The sequence below is a fragment of the Bemisia tabaci genome, chromosome 2, assembly GCF_918797505.1.
Source record: "Bemisia tabaci chromosome 2, PGI_BMITA_v3".
Lineage (NCBI taxonomy): Eukaryota > Metazoa > Arthropoda > Insecta > Hemiptera > Aleyrodidae > Bemisia > Bemisia tabaci.
Window position 1 is genome coordinate 54,358,821 of NC_092794.1, and position 14,845 is coordinate 54,373,665.

The 14,845-nt window shown below is 41.2% G+C and overlaps 1 protein-coding gene across 2 annotated transcripts in view; it reads right to left on the reverse strand.

Annotated features, from left to right (window-relative positions):
- Positions 1-14,845, reverse strand: part of LOC109035892 (uncharacterized) — a 117,401-nt gene that overhangs the window by 99,791 nt on the left and 2,765 nt on the right. Inside the window, exon 1 of one of the 2 annotated variants that reach the window (XM_072295830.1) lies at positions 6,949-6,994. The exons of the other annotated variant lie outside the window; for it this stretch is intronic. Coding sequence (XP_072151931.1) covers positions 6,949-6,979 — 31 coding nt within the window. The 5' untranslated portion in view covers positions 6,980-6,994. Of the gene's footprint in view, positions 1-6,948; positions 6,995-14,845 lie in introns of those variants that run through there. 2 annotated transcript variants of the gene reach the window in all.

The following is a 14,845-nucleotide window of genomic DNA, read 5'->3' on the forward strand; positions in this document are numbered from 1 at the left end:
TCCGGCAATGCTGGAGTATCCATACGTGCGAAATTTTTGAGCACGGCAATTTCGCTTTGACTAATGCAGCGAATGCAGCTTGCTTCTGTGCATAACTTACCGCAGACGAAACCAACTTTATTGGAACTATTCGGGGAGAGGGGCAAGGTGGGCAGTGCTGCCATGCTAAGGAAGAACGCCGTATGAGCCTTCAGACGTTGCCAAGTTTCCTTCGATAAAAACCTAATTTACTGGGAAAATTGTGAATATTTTTTCCCCAAAATTTTTAGTCAATATTGTTCGCAATTTAATCTCAGATATCTGAAAATGTCAAAGAAAAATGTACACAAATGTCGGCTGTCCAAATATAGGATCCATAATCTATATGGGATCATTCGACGTTCTGACGCGCCTGCCGGAGCGGGTGATGGCACACTTTCTGCACCCCTGGATTGACCTTCATCTGAAACTGAAGCGACGTTTTTTTGATGGCGAGGTGAGGGTTTTTAAGTGGGAATTTGCGAAAAAATTGGTCGAGAGATCAGGAACTTTCTCAGGGTGTCTACTGGTACCCTGTCATTTGAATTCCCTGCTTTTACAGTATCTTTCCCTTGCTTTTCCCTTACTTTCTCGAAAATTCCTCATTTTGACGATTCTCAAAAATCGCATTTTACACGCATTTCCAACTGTTTTCGAATTGGGAAAGTGGAAAGATGAAATGCCGAAGGAATAAACCGAAATCCACGAGGAATCGAACCGGGAACTTGGTATATGAATTACAGTGGCGTGGCGTGAATTGCGATGTATCGATTGTTATGCCATTTAAACCTATGGTAAAGAATCGATTATTAAGGTGTTCGCTACGAACACCCTGTTTATCGATCCTTTCCCATAGGTTTAAACGGCATAACAATCGATATATCGCAATTCGCGCCACGCCACTGATGAATTATGTTAGGAAATCGCGTACCCCCAAGGCTACTTCGTTGAGTTCATCATGAAAATCTCGAGTTTCCGTACCTTTTCACAGAAAATCCGTGCCTTTTCCACACTTACGTAACGACCTTCCGAAATCCGCGATTTTTCAATGTATCCGTGCTTTTACGGTATACAGTAGACACCCTGTTTCTGCACCCTTGTGCTACCTTAAACTGAAGGTTGAACTTTAAGCGGAGGCTCGTAGCGAGAAATTCTTTGGTTCGAGGGGCACCACCTCTTCGTTTCGATTTTCGTTAATAAGCTTTCAGAGTCTGTGCAGGCTGCCATTAGCCCTTGAATTAATGAGAAAATTATAGTCATTTTCGTTAAAATGGAAAGACAAAAGCAATTTCCACAAGTTCCTGGCTTGTTATGCTCATCAAAACAGATACAGGAAATATACGCTGTGGAACTATGAAAAACGAATTTTGAGAAATTATTGTTTGTTTTGTTCAAGATGCAGGCCTGTGCGACGAGAAGGGAGGAGCGTCTAGAATTCTGAATTTTAACGTCACGTAATTTTTACAAAAAGACCCTCGGCATTGCAGCTACTTACCTCCTTTGCACTATATTATTGAGTTTTGCGAACGAAGATCGAATTAAACGTGCAACCTTCACTATTAAACCTTTAACGCTCGTTTTTAATTCTGCCGAGTTTCAAAAGGCCATATCTGGAAACACCGGTACTGGACGGAAAAACATGGTATTTAAACCGGCCTTGGCATTTTTTGCTCATCGTATGGACTAAATCACCAAATAAACTTAAAAACCAACAAAATTGCATAGTTTTTAACATTTCCGGATAAACTAATTTTCCATTGGACAAACTCTACCTTTACTTATATTTTAACAAGATGATTTCTCTTGATCCATTTTTCTTACTATTTTTGTTCCTTTTCATTTATCTGAAGGGTACTTTCGGGTAAAAACGAAAGAAGAAAAATTTGGCAAAATTTTGAGAGGCAGTAAAGCAAATTCATTTGATCTCAAATAATAAGAAATCAAAAATCAAAATTAAGAAATGGACTTAAAATTACTAAGCAAAATTGACTAAAAATTAACAAGCGGGAAAACAAGGAGGTAAAGAAAAAGATTAATCAATTGCTGTCATTAGTCGCTATAATGTAGTGAGGACCGCGTCATCGTTATTGAGAGATCAACAGCTACGTCTACGTATTGATCGCTGAACATCGTGCAAGCGCCTTCATTTACACGGACGCGCAAAAGCAGTAACACAACCGTTAACTAAGTTGCTCCGGTCACGAAGGCATTAATTCTTGAAGGCGTTACTTAGACTTCGATGTATTCCAAGAGAAAATAAAAAGATGTCGTGCTTTCGAGTCATAACAGATGAGCTGTGTGGCAAGAAGACTTTCCGAAATGTTGTTATCTATCCAAAATACTATGATTTGAATTTTCAGTTTCAAGAACTATTTTTTGAGAAAAAACGTACGAGGAACGCATATACCGGGTTCAAAATAGCCCGATTAGAGTGAAATAGTTGAGTTAGGTACGGTTAAAAGTATAAGAAAATAAAACCTGAGGAACTCAATTTTGATACAGTGCGACTAAAATACCCTCATTAATTGCACTGGAAAAAAAAAACACATTGGATCTAGAGTCCAGACTCTTAAAAACATGGACAAGAAAAAGTACTCTTGATTCAATCAGAATCTAGCTTAAATCAAGAACCAAGCCTCTTAATTTACTTAAGCTGATTTCGTTTTGATTCAAGCAGAAATCCGCTTGAATCAAGAGCATTTTTTCTTGTCAATGTTTTCAAGAGTCTGGACTCTAGATCCAAAGTGGACAACATTGAGCAGAACTAGCTTGAAATTACATCCCGTGTTGCTGTATTTCTCCGTAAGTTCTGTTTTCCTTTTCAATCGAGAGCTAAAGGACATTCCGCCTTAAAATTCTGTGAGAATATACCATAAAAATTGGTAAAAACTTACGAATATTTTTAGGCGTCATATAATTTAGTTTTCGATTTAAAAAATTAAACACGACAGAACTTTAAAAGCAAAGAGGAATTCAGTTAGGTCGATTCTGGTTAAGACCTTGCAATTTAGCTCGGGGAACTAGAATGAATCGTAATCGCGACCCTTGAAATTAGCACACGACAAAGTTTGCCATTACACCTTGATTTCAAACGTTTGAGCTCCCTTACACCTAAATTATGGATTATTAGAGCATTGCGCTGTAAAAACTGCCTACTGAAAAATATTCAGTGAATGAAAACTGAAATTGACAAACAAAACAAGTGGCAAAAAAGGTGTTTTAACACAAGTACAGTGACAATTGAAATGGGAATAGGCGCAAATGCTGTGTTACTCCTTTAAAGGGCTTGAGATTTTGGAATATTTCGGGGATTTACTTAAAGCAAAATCCGCAGTGATCATGTGATCTCAGTTGTCGTCTAGAACGTTGCAGGAAGAGTGACAACAATTTCAGGTCAGAGCGGTGAGCAAACATACCGAAGAGTTAACATGTACATATTAGTTTCGCTCTCACTTCCTAGTATCCTCACCGACAGGCGAGTGGTTGGGCGTTGGGCGGTACGGGCCTCCTGTCACTTCAATCGTGATACATCAATAAATGGATTACAAAGTTAAAATGCATACACTATTTTTCATTCATTCTGACTTTTACGTCAAAAATTGAGTTTTGAAAAATTGATGCAAAGTTGATTTTCTTCGGGCTTGACTTCTGCGAGTCCCTCCGAATCCAAATGAGTTACTACAAACCGATCGATTATCTTTTACAAAGAAGTTAATTGATAACCCCCCCCCCCCCCCCCTCCTCCTTCTAAAAGGTGGTGTAAATTCCAAACAAAGGGGGGAAACCAAACAAGCCATTGAAAAAAGTGCGAATCTCTTGATTTAATTTGAACCACAATACGAAAATTTCTCACTCACGAGTTGATTTTTCAAATTCTCAAAATTCTCCTGCTCTCAGGAATATTTCAAAGGAGGAAACATTTCAATTGATGCTTCAATTTAAAAACCCTGTCTAATGGTCTTTTCCAACTGACGCCAAGGGGCTAGTGGATGGTCTCCTGGTGTTGTCCGTGAGGTACAGGAAAATTTTGCCGATCCCACCGAGAGAAAATACATTTTAGAGATCCCGAAAATCTTCCCTGTGGTGTAAAAAATACTTTTGGAAGTCAAAAATTAGAGCTTAGATTCATCTAAAATTGACTTTTTACTTATTTTACTCATTTCTGCAGCAGAACGCTCATTAATGCACATTCTTGGCCGTCTTAGTTTGAAGTGGAATCCGAAGATTATTAGTGAAATTTGGTGTTTTAGAAGGCTGGCTGCCTTTTCGGGCCCTAAGCCCTGAGGCGAGCTGTCCATACTCTCGCTATACCGGGTTGACACCAAATCTAAAAAATGAAATTCCCTGACACATGTTGGTGAAATTCCCTGACAACTGAAGATATGCCAGGTGGTCAAAAAGACATGATTGGAGATGGTTATCGGGCAAAATGTGTTGTTCGAAACGTCAAACCCATCCTAAAAAGCAAATTGAGGTGCTAGTCCAGGGAGTCTACTAAAACAGGATAACCAAAAATCAATACTTTGACAGTACTTTTTCAGTACATTGCCGAGAAATTCAGTACCTTCTCAACAGAAAAATCCAGTACTTTTTCAGAACCTCCAATTATTGACGAAATTTCAAAAATTTCAAAAATTTGAATTTCGCTCAAATTGAGACAAAAATTAGAAAAATTCCGGCCCTTCTTGCGGAATTTCCGCACTTTTTCAGTGCTTCCGGGCCGCCCTTAAAAGATCAGTACTATTTCCGGACTTTTCTGAAATTCCGAGCTTGTAGACACTCTGGAGTCAATGGAGATGTTGCATGTGTGAGGAATTTGCGATTTGACTGTTGATTCTTATGTAAAAGTTTGCGAGAAACACGATGGTGCCACTAGTTTTCTCTGAAATCAACTCCCAAGCGCAAAAAAAGCTCACAAAGTGAGGCCAAAATGGAGGGGATATCCCGCCCTACCCTGAGAGTCCACCTCTCCATCAAAACAAACTCTCCATGCAAACATAGAGAGCAAATACAGTAGCAGGGTTGCCACTTTATTTGGGGACTCGGAAACTGAAAACACGGCATCACTGCTAATGTATTTGCTCCCTATCTTTGCATGGAGAGTTCGTCTTGATGTAAAGGTGGACTCTCAGGGTAGCGTGGGATATCCCCTCCATTTTGACCTCAACTTGAGAGCTTTTTTTGAGCTTGGGAGTTGATTTCAGAGAAAACCAGTGGCACCATCGTGTTTCTCGCGAACTTTTACATAAGAATCAATGGTCAAATCGCAAATCCCTCACACATGCAACATCTCCATTTTTCCCAGACATTTTCGTCGTTTCCCTGATTTTTTAAAATTCCCCGGCATGTCCCGGTTTTCCCTGTCCGCGGCAACTCTGTACACAGGTACTCTACAGCGAAAAATAGCGTTGACCTGCGGGCTGAACTTGTGCCTCACCCGATGTCATAGCTCAGATCTTCGGTGCGAGGTCTCTAAAATATATTGTCTCCGATTCCGGGTGGCGGAGCGAGGACCCGCCGTTCGGGGCCGAGTTATTTTGAGGCGCGTCTCCTGCTTGCATTTCCACGTTTGCATCGCAACCTGGCCAAGTGGCCGACACCCTCCCTCCCGCCGCGGCCCGCACCCCTCGTAGACATGGAAGGTGTGCTTGGGTGCTACCACGGGATATATTGGCATTCCTTCCCATTCTCTGACCGGATACGCTGGCGCTTCCTGTGTCCTGTCCGAATGCTCCTACCGCCTCCGGACACAGATTCGCCGCCGGCCATTGAGGCCTAGATACACCTGCGAGTTACAAGCGCTTGTTGAAAGTGAAACACCAATGGGAAACCAGGATTCCGCACTGAAAAAAAATTCTCGGCGTTTTTACCAAGGTCCGTTGGTACCTTTACCATCTCACTTTTTTACCAATTATTGGTAATTTTACCAAGATAGACTGGTAAGCTTACCTTAAAACCGGTATTTTTACTGTTTTTTTTTTCAGGTAATCAATTCCCGGTAACTTTGCCATTTTATCTCGGTATCTACCACAGTCGATAAAAAATATTGGCGTTTTTACCAAGGTCCAGTAAAATTACCGAGAAAGTTCAATAATTTTACTGAGATTTCTCGGTAAAATCACCAATTCCATAAATGGTAATTTTACCAAGAAAAAACTGGGATCAAATAGAACCCTGAATTCCTGATAATTTTACCCTTTTCTTGGTAAATGCACCGAGATTTTTTTTTTTTTTTTTCAGTGCGATTGCTCGACATCGAGCTATCGATATCCTCCTTGCGCATTAGTAGAGTTCCTACATAGGGAGAGTATGGACGTATCGAAAATTTTGAGGTTAGGAGATGGAGCTCTTAGAGCCCAAAAGGGTAGGCAATCTATGAATTCAAATTATCCAGAATGATTTATTATCACAATTGTTGGGCACTGTCGTTGATAAAGCACGTATTTGACTTAGTTTATGCATAAACTTACTCATTTTTGCGGAAAAATGTATACTTCTGAATTTTCTTGTCCATTTTCGTTAGATATTAAAGTCTAAAGATTGGCAGTGACATTTGGACTGCATTTTGCAATTTGGAACTATAAATTCTGGCTCTTTTGTAAAAACACTTATGAGCATAGGGAAACTAATGGCACATACGTTGTTTTTAAACCGGGCTAGACTTTATAGTTCCAAATTGCAAAATGCAGTCCACTTTTCGTTGTCAAAGGTTACCTACCCTTTTGGGCCTTAAAAGCTACATATTTCGAGATGTCCATACTCTCCCTATGTAGGCACTCTACCTATTAGTGTTTCACTTCCAACAAGCGCTTGTAAATCGCAGGTGTATCTAGGCCTCAAATTGCGACGCACCACAGATCACGAGCCGGAGCTCTTTGAACCAGAGAGTCAAGCCCCATGTTTAATTTAAAAATTGATGATCAGACTTACCAAACGGGCTTGCTGACAAATTATCTGGCATGTTGTAATATTTATGATTATTCAACCTACCTGTAACACAAATGTAAAAACAATTGATTGATACTGAATTGAGAAAACGAAGAATAACACAAGAGAGAAAATGGGGAACATTCCATGGGGGTGTAGTTTCGCGCGTAATCGGACAGTGTTTCCGGCGATCCGCTGATTTAACCGAAAATACTGATTATTTCCGGTAAATTTTCACTTGACGCTGTGTCCTTTCGCGCGTTATCAAAAACATTATCCGGCATCAGCTGGTGTAACCGGAATTACTGAAAACTTCCGTTAATATTCACTTGAAGTTGTAAATTTCGCGCGCAATCAAAAAGTGTTTCTGGCGATCAGCTGATGAAACCGGAAATGTTGAGCATTTCCGGTAGATATTCCCTTGACAGTACTTTTTTATGATACCGTTTTACAGGATCAGGATGTATTATGTAGTTGGAGAATTTTGTCTGCTTCACTTGGAGATGAGACATTTTTCCGACATTTTCGCCAATTTTAGAGCCCTTCTGAAGTCAGGGTGTCTACCAGTTATGAAAAACCAAAATTGGGGACTTTCGAGGACTTTTAGGGGTGTTTTTTCAAGAAAATCGGGGAATTTTTTCCCCGATATACTAAGAGAAAGGAAGGAAAAGAGCCTCGCCAAGTTTCGCCCCTTTTTTTTATACCCGAGTTGGTCAACCGGACAGTGCTCAAACGAAAGCCTATGGTAAGGCAAACTTCCATGCAAAGTTTCAACTTGAAGTGACCCCTGGTTTAGGCTGTACAGCGTTGCCAATTTTCCAGTTTCATGTGCTAAAAACAAGGATATTGGACTATTAGTCCGGTGCATAAGTAGACTAGTACACCCAAGTTGGTCAACGGGACAGGGCTCAAACGAAAGCTCATGGTAAGGCAAACTTCCAGGAAAAGTTTCAACTTGAAGTGAAACCTCGTTTAGGCTGTACAGCGTTGCCAATTTTCCATTTTTATGCGCTAAACTCACGAAATACTGAATCGTCATGGTTCAACAGACTATTATACCCGAGTTGGTCAACGAGACAAGGCTCAAACGAAAGCTTATGGCAAGGCAAACTTCTGGGAAAAGTTTCAACTTGAAGTGAAACCTCGTTTAGGCTGTACAGCGTCGCCAATTTTTCATTTTTATGTGCTGTACTCACGAAACACTGAATCATCATGGTTCAACAGACTATTATACCCGAGTTGGTCAACGAGACAAGGCTCAAACGAAAGCTTATGGTAAGGCAAACTTCTGGGAAAAGTTTCAACTTGAAGTGAAACCTCGTTTAGCTGTACAGCGTTGCCAATTTTCCATTTTTATGCGCTATACTCACGAAATACTGAATCATCATGGTTCAACAGACTAGTATACCCGAGTTGGTCAACGAGACAAGGCTCAAACGAAAGCTTATGGTAAGGCAAACTTGCGGGAAAAGTTTCAACTTGAAGTGAAACCTCGTTTAGGCTGTACAGCGTTGCCAATTTTCCATTTTTATGTGCCAAAATGAAGGAATTCGGGACTAATAGTCCAATGCATCATAATTAAACAGACTAATGCATCGGTCTACGAGCTGAATACTACCTAGAGATCGAATAGAAGCGCAACTAAAGGCCATCGTGAACTTTTCGAAGCAGTGTTGCCGATTTATTATTAATTTTTTTAACATAAAATTAGGGTTTTTCCGAGAGTTGGCGGAAAACGTACCTTCATGGGCTATAACTTTGATGAGTATGGGCTAAACATTACGACTCGATAGTAAATGAACGCTACTGACGGAGAAAATTGAATTCCGAACGCAATTTTGCGAAGTATATTTTAATTTCTTACAAAAATTAAATATTTTCTCACGTGAATGCTTCGATAACGTAATTTCCAAGGCACTCATGTCATTCTGATGACTGAATATCACCATAACATAGTACATGATTTCTGTTCAAGGCAAAAATGGAAAGTTCAGAGTAACGTTGCCAAATTGTGTACATTTATTTTCAACACTGCTTCGAAAAGTTCACGATGGCCTTTAGTTGCGCTTCTATTCGATCTCAGGGTAGAATTCAGCTCGTAGACCAATGCACTAGTCTGTTTAATTATGATGCATTGGACTATTAGTCCCGAATTCCTTCATTTTGGCACATAAAAATGGAAAATTGGGAACGCTGTACAGCCTAAACGAGGTTTCACTTCAAGTTGAAACTTTTCCCGCAAGTTTGCCTTACCAAAAGCTTTCGTTTGAGCCTTGTCTCGTTGACCAACTCGGGTATACTAGTCTGTTGAACGATGATGATTCAGTATTTCGTGAGTTTAGCGCATAAAAATGGAAAATTGGCAACGCTGTACAGCTAAACGAGGTTTCACTTCAAGTTGAAACTTTTCCCAGAAGTTTGCCTTACCATAAGCTTTCGTTTGAGCCTTGTCTCGTTGACCAACTCGGGTATAATAGTCTGTTGAACCATGATGATTCAGTGTTTCGTGAGTACAGCACATAAAAATGAAAAATTGGCGACGCTGTACAGCCTAAACGAGGTTTCACTTCAAGTTGAAACTTTTCCCAGAAGTTTGCCTTGCCATAAGCTTTCGTTTGAGCCTTGTCTCGTTGACCAACTCGGGTATAATAGTCTGTTGAACCATGACGATTCAGTATTTCGTGAGTTTAGCGCATAAAAATGGAAAATTGGCAACGCTGTACAGCCTAAACGAGGTTTCACTTCAAGTTGAAACTTTTCCTGGAAGTTTGCCTTACCATGAGCTTTCGTTTGAGCCCTGTCCCGTTGACCAACTTGGGTGTACTAGTCTACTTATGCACCGGACTAATAGTCCAATATCCTTGTTTTTAGCACATGAAACTGGAAAATTGGCAACGCTGTACAGCCTAAACCAGGGGTCACTTCAAGTTGAAACTTTGCATGGAAGTTTGCCTTACCATAGGCTTTCGTTTGAGCACTGTCCGGTTGACCAACTCGGGTATAAAAAAAGGGGCGAAAAAACACCACTTTTTGGCGAGGCTCTTTGAAAATGCCGGTGTTTAGGATATTTTTGCCATTTTTGGGGGACCTGAACAAGAAAATTGGGGACTTTCGGGGATATCGGGGACACCCTTCCAAAATCGGGGATAATCGGGGACATTGGGGACTTTCGGGGACCGGTAGACACCCTGGAGGTAGAACGCCTCGGCTCCTCCTGATAGGCCGATAACGCTCCGGGTTTTGAGGTCGGTGAGAAAAGTTCTGTCCATTTTTCAGTGGGACACCGAAACGACATCGACCTCCCGAATTAATATGCAAGTGTGTGTTTTGACACTCGAAAGTTTCCTGTGAAGGTAAATTTCAGCCAGGAATTCCTGGGAATGAGATCCCTATCCCTGGACCTGCGCAGGAGGTCTGCATATCCGAATTGCGCCCATGAGCGTTCTGGAGTCCGTCCCGAGGTCATACCCGAGTTGTTTCCAATTCATTTATGTGGCAGCACCGTTTAAGGAAAGAAATGACCGGCGATTTATACGTCTCCAAGCAGATGGCTGAATACGATGCCAAAAATTTTAACTAGCTTTAAATTTGTGAAACGCCAGTCTTTCAAATTCCTGTCTGCGGCAATGAAAATTAGTTAAAAGGGCCTTTTGTAAACATCAGCTATTTAATGAGAAAGAAAACCCAAAATCTTGTGTTAATATAGGAAGTTAAACACGGAGTAACATAAGCTGTTGATTGATATTTTTAGTGTTAGTTTCCCCTGTGTCAAATCGACCAAATCATTGTGTTGAAAATCTGCGACCTCGTTAGAAATTAGTCCCCATCGAACCTGAATCGCTACGGTGGAAATCCAATGCGCTAACCACTAGCAAGTCACGACTTCTGGCGGGGGGGGGGGGGGGGGGGGCAAGATCGTAAATAAGTCCGGCAGGACACTTTTCTCATGATCCCAGGTCTCAAAGTAGCCTACGGTTTGGGTCAATTCGACACAAAAGTGTGTTGAGCAACCGAAGTCCTTTGGGTCGACCTGGCTATGTCTTGTCCCTGCTTTGTTGTGCTTTGTCGATTGAAATGAACGACCAGCTGAAGGCACCTCTTGAGTTTCCGACAGTATGTTGTCCCTCTACTTTAAAAAGGAAGGTAACAGATTGAAAATACGCCTGCTTAGAAAATGATGCTCTTACAAGTTGGGTATATTTCCCATTTCGTGGAAAATATTTTTAAGCACGTGCATGATAATCTACATCGAGTGGAAACACATTTTACGTTTCCAGCGGGTTACAGAGATACTACAATGTGGTCGTGTGTGTGTGCAAGGACGTCATTAAAGCGATCGAAAAAATTTCTCCCGATAGAGTATTTATCTTTCAGAGTATTAATGAATCTCCGGAAATTTTCAGACATTGCTAGATTATTAAACCGCGAACGATCTCTGGAAGATTATTCAGAGAGAAAAAAATTACAAGTGGTGCAAAAAAAAGGAACGTGCGAATCCTGCCGTGCTGGGGAAGAACGTCGTATGTACATTCGAGAGTTGCCAAATTTATCCGGATAAAACATGTAATTTTTAGGAAAGTCATGGTTATTTTTCCTCGAAATTTTTACATATTTTGGATTAAATTGCGGGAAAAATTTTCTGAAAGATATGTAGAGAAATGTTACAAGTTTTCCCGGCAAATTCGTTATTTATATTGAAGGAGATACGGCAACGTCTGAAGGCTCATACGGCGTTTTTTCTTAGCACGGGAGAAGTAGCATGCGGCGTTCTTCCTTAATTAACAGGGCAGCACACACGTCTCCAACGAAGGAGGATTCAGGACGGGACTGCATCACCACAGCTCGGCCGGCGCTGTGCGTAGTGTGCGGCGACAGCAGAGCGCTGTGCCATTAAAAATAAAACCTCCTCAGCCTTGTTCCCTCTTGAGCTCTCAGAATTTTACAAGTCAAGTATAATGGACTATTTATAAACTTAAATTTCAGCTAGGAGTCCTCCATTTGCGACTGGAGACTATCTTTACCACGTGGTCCATCAAAACCCTTCGTCGTTGGGCCGGCGACGGCGGTGACGCGATATCCGCCTTAAGGTAGAACACGATCCACGACCAACTGGACGTATTTCTACCGAACGGAATTATGTGCATTATGACGTGAGCTCTGTTACGCATATATTCTTATGGGTCTCAGGGCTCATGTCTTAATGCACGTAGCTCCGTTTAGCAGAAATACGTACAACTGTCAACACGTTCGCAAAGAATTTGGTCAAAACTGCTCTGAAGTTAAAGGTTGTTCCACCGGTGTGCACGTCACGACCTTACGCCGGCGGAGGTTCTTGAAAGTTGGCAACGCTGTTGTTCCTCCATCTAAATCCATTAAAGATATCGATTTCAGGATCGATTATTTTGCGTACATTTAAATGGGGGGGGGGGGGGGGCAGTCCTGCCAACTTTCAAGAATCGACAATGCCTTACGTCTGCTGACTTAGTAGTTTTCATATTTCTTGCTGAGGCGCGGAGGGTTTCAGCAGAAGCGGATCCCGCAATTTGGCAACACCGGGTTTCCTCAATTTAAACCTATGTTAAATAGTCGATTCTTATTGGAGCACCTGGCCCCTCCATGAATCGATACATTTGCATGGGTTTAAAGGAGAGGAACAATGTTGCCAATATGCTGGATCCGCCAATGGGTTTCAGCCTGCCCAGCTTTTACGCGTCCGCCCGGTCGCTTTTTTGATAGGCTCCCATAAAATGCCCTTCCATTTTTTTGAAAAAATGTGAACCTTTTTCTTTTTTGCTGCGTTGGCAGAACTAATTTTGGGTACCCTTCATCACATTGCCTATCAGAAATATCGGAGTGAACTTCTGAGCGTATAAAAGGACAGATCTAGCGATTTGACAACACTGAATTCCCTTCATTTAAGCTCATATTCAATAATCGATTCTTGTCGGTGCACCTGGCTCCTGCGAGAATCGATACATTGCCAAAGGTTTAAAAGGAAAAAACAGTGTTGCCAACTTGCTGGATTCGCCTTGGATTCCACTCCATATTCATATCACTCGGGGTCTCGTTAGTCACGCTCCAGAGTTGAATGAACTCCAGCTTTCACTGCATCAGTGTTCAGAAAATTACGGTAGGTTTCCCAACAAAATGCCTACAATTCAGAGGTAGGTCCACATTTCCCATGAGGCTAGGCGTAGTGATTGATGTATTTTCAGATCACTACAACGCACAATACGATTAATGCACACCTGCTGTCGCGATTTTTCACAAGACTTCTCGGCTACAAAAATCGCCTGATTAAAAAAAAACTTCATCATCATTTGGACTGCATTTTGCAATTTGGACCTATAAATTCCGGCCCGGTTTAAAAACAACGTATAAGCCATTAGTTTCCCTATGCACATAAGTGTTTTTTTCAGATGAGCCAGAATTTATAGGTCCAAATTGCAAAATGCAGTCCATTTGTTCGCAATCATCCATATCCACATCGAGAGGGTTTGACATCAAGAGAAAGTAAATATATAAAGGGCTTCAATTGTAAAGGAATATAAGTAAAGCGATAAGTGTTAGTGCCTTTGATGGTTTATTTCGTATATGTAAACGCGAATATTACCTGTCGAATATATCCACGCAACGAACAGGGAAAGGCCCAAAAAAAGATGAAAAACAGTTTGCAAATTTTTTCACGCAAGGCAGCAGAGTTATGGAAAAGATGATAGGTACAAAGTGTAATTTTTGGCAAACGGGAGATAGTAACAATTTTTGGGCGATCCATCCGTATTATTCGAATCTTTTTCCGTCCTCGATACAATACTTTCGATCTTTCACGTGGAAATGCGAAAAAATTTCAAACAATTGGAGGGGCCTTTCTTTTATTTGATTAGCCTTTCAAATACAATAAGGTAAGCTCCACTGATGTGAATTAGCAAATAGCGAGGCGATTTACTCATTTGATGCTGCGACGATTCAAAATATCATGGATATTGCGGGGACTTTTGGATTCCAATGATAGGGAACAGGACGAAATCCTACTTATATTAGAACCCTGATGCTGAAATTGTTACCGCTGTATGGACCATACCAGTATCACTAGTTTTGAGCTATCTCCTAAGGACACTACCCAGCATGCACCTTTGCGCATTACAAAGCCTTTTCCCTTAATTTTTAATACTTAACAGCCCGAAAAATTGAGGTAAGTTAAATTTGCACGATATTGTGCTGACAATTCAGCACGCAAATGCAAGGATAGGCATGCGAGCACCAGACATGACCTGTCATACTCGGCAACACTGCCGTACTAAGGAAGAACGCCGTATGAACATTCGAGAGTAGCCAAATTTCCATCGATAAAATGTTCATTTTTGAGGAAAGTTATGAATACTTTTCCTTGAAATTTGTAGGCATTTTAGGTGACATTGCGAGCAAAAGTATCTGGAAAACTGGAAAGCAAATATTCATAAGTTTACCAGGAAATTCGTTTTTTATCAAAGGAAATTTAGCGACGCCTGCAGGTTCATACGGCGTTTTTCCTTAGCACGGCAGAACAATAAGAGGGTTGTAAAATTCAGAATTGGGCTCGATTATATGACAGCTACTCCAGTCCAACTAATAATGCGTTCAATCAGTTGACTGAAATAGACATCCGGCTCGTGGAATACACTAGTTGCACCCGTACCGCGTACCCGATCGCGGAAACCGTGGGTGCATCTCAGATTACGCCCGCAAAAAGGAGGGTATGCAACCCGGCCCACCGCGGAGTTAAAATAGTTGCATGTTGGGTTCGAAGCTAAGCAACTTCGAATATTCGTCCGGTGTTTTACGCTCCGCGCATTATTCTAAGGCCAAGTTCATCGATCGGAGAGGCATATCAGTCGGCTTATACAGCGTTATTTTGTTGGTA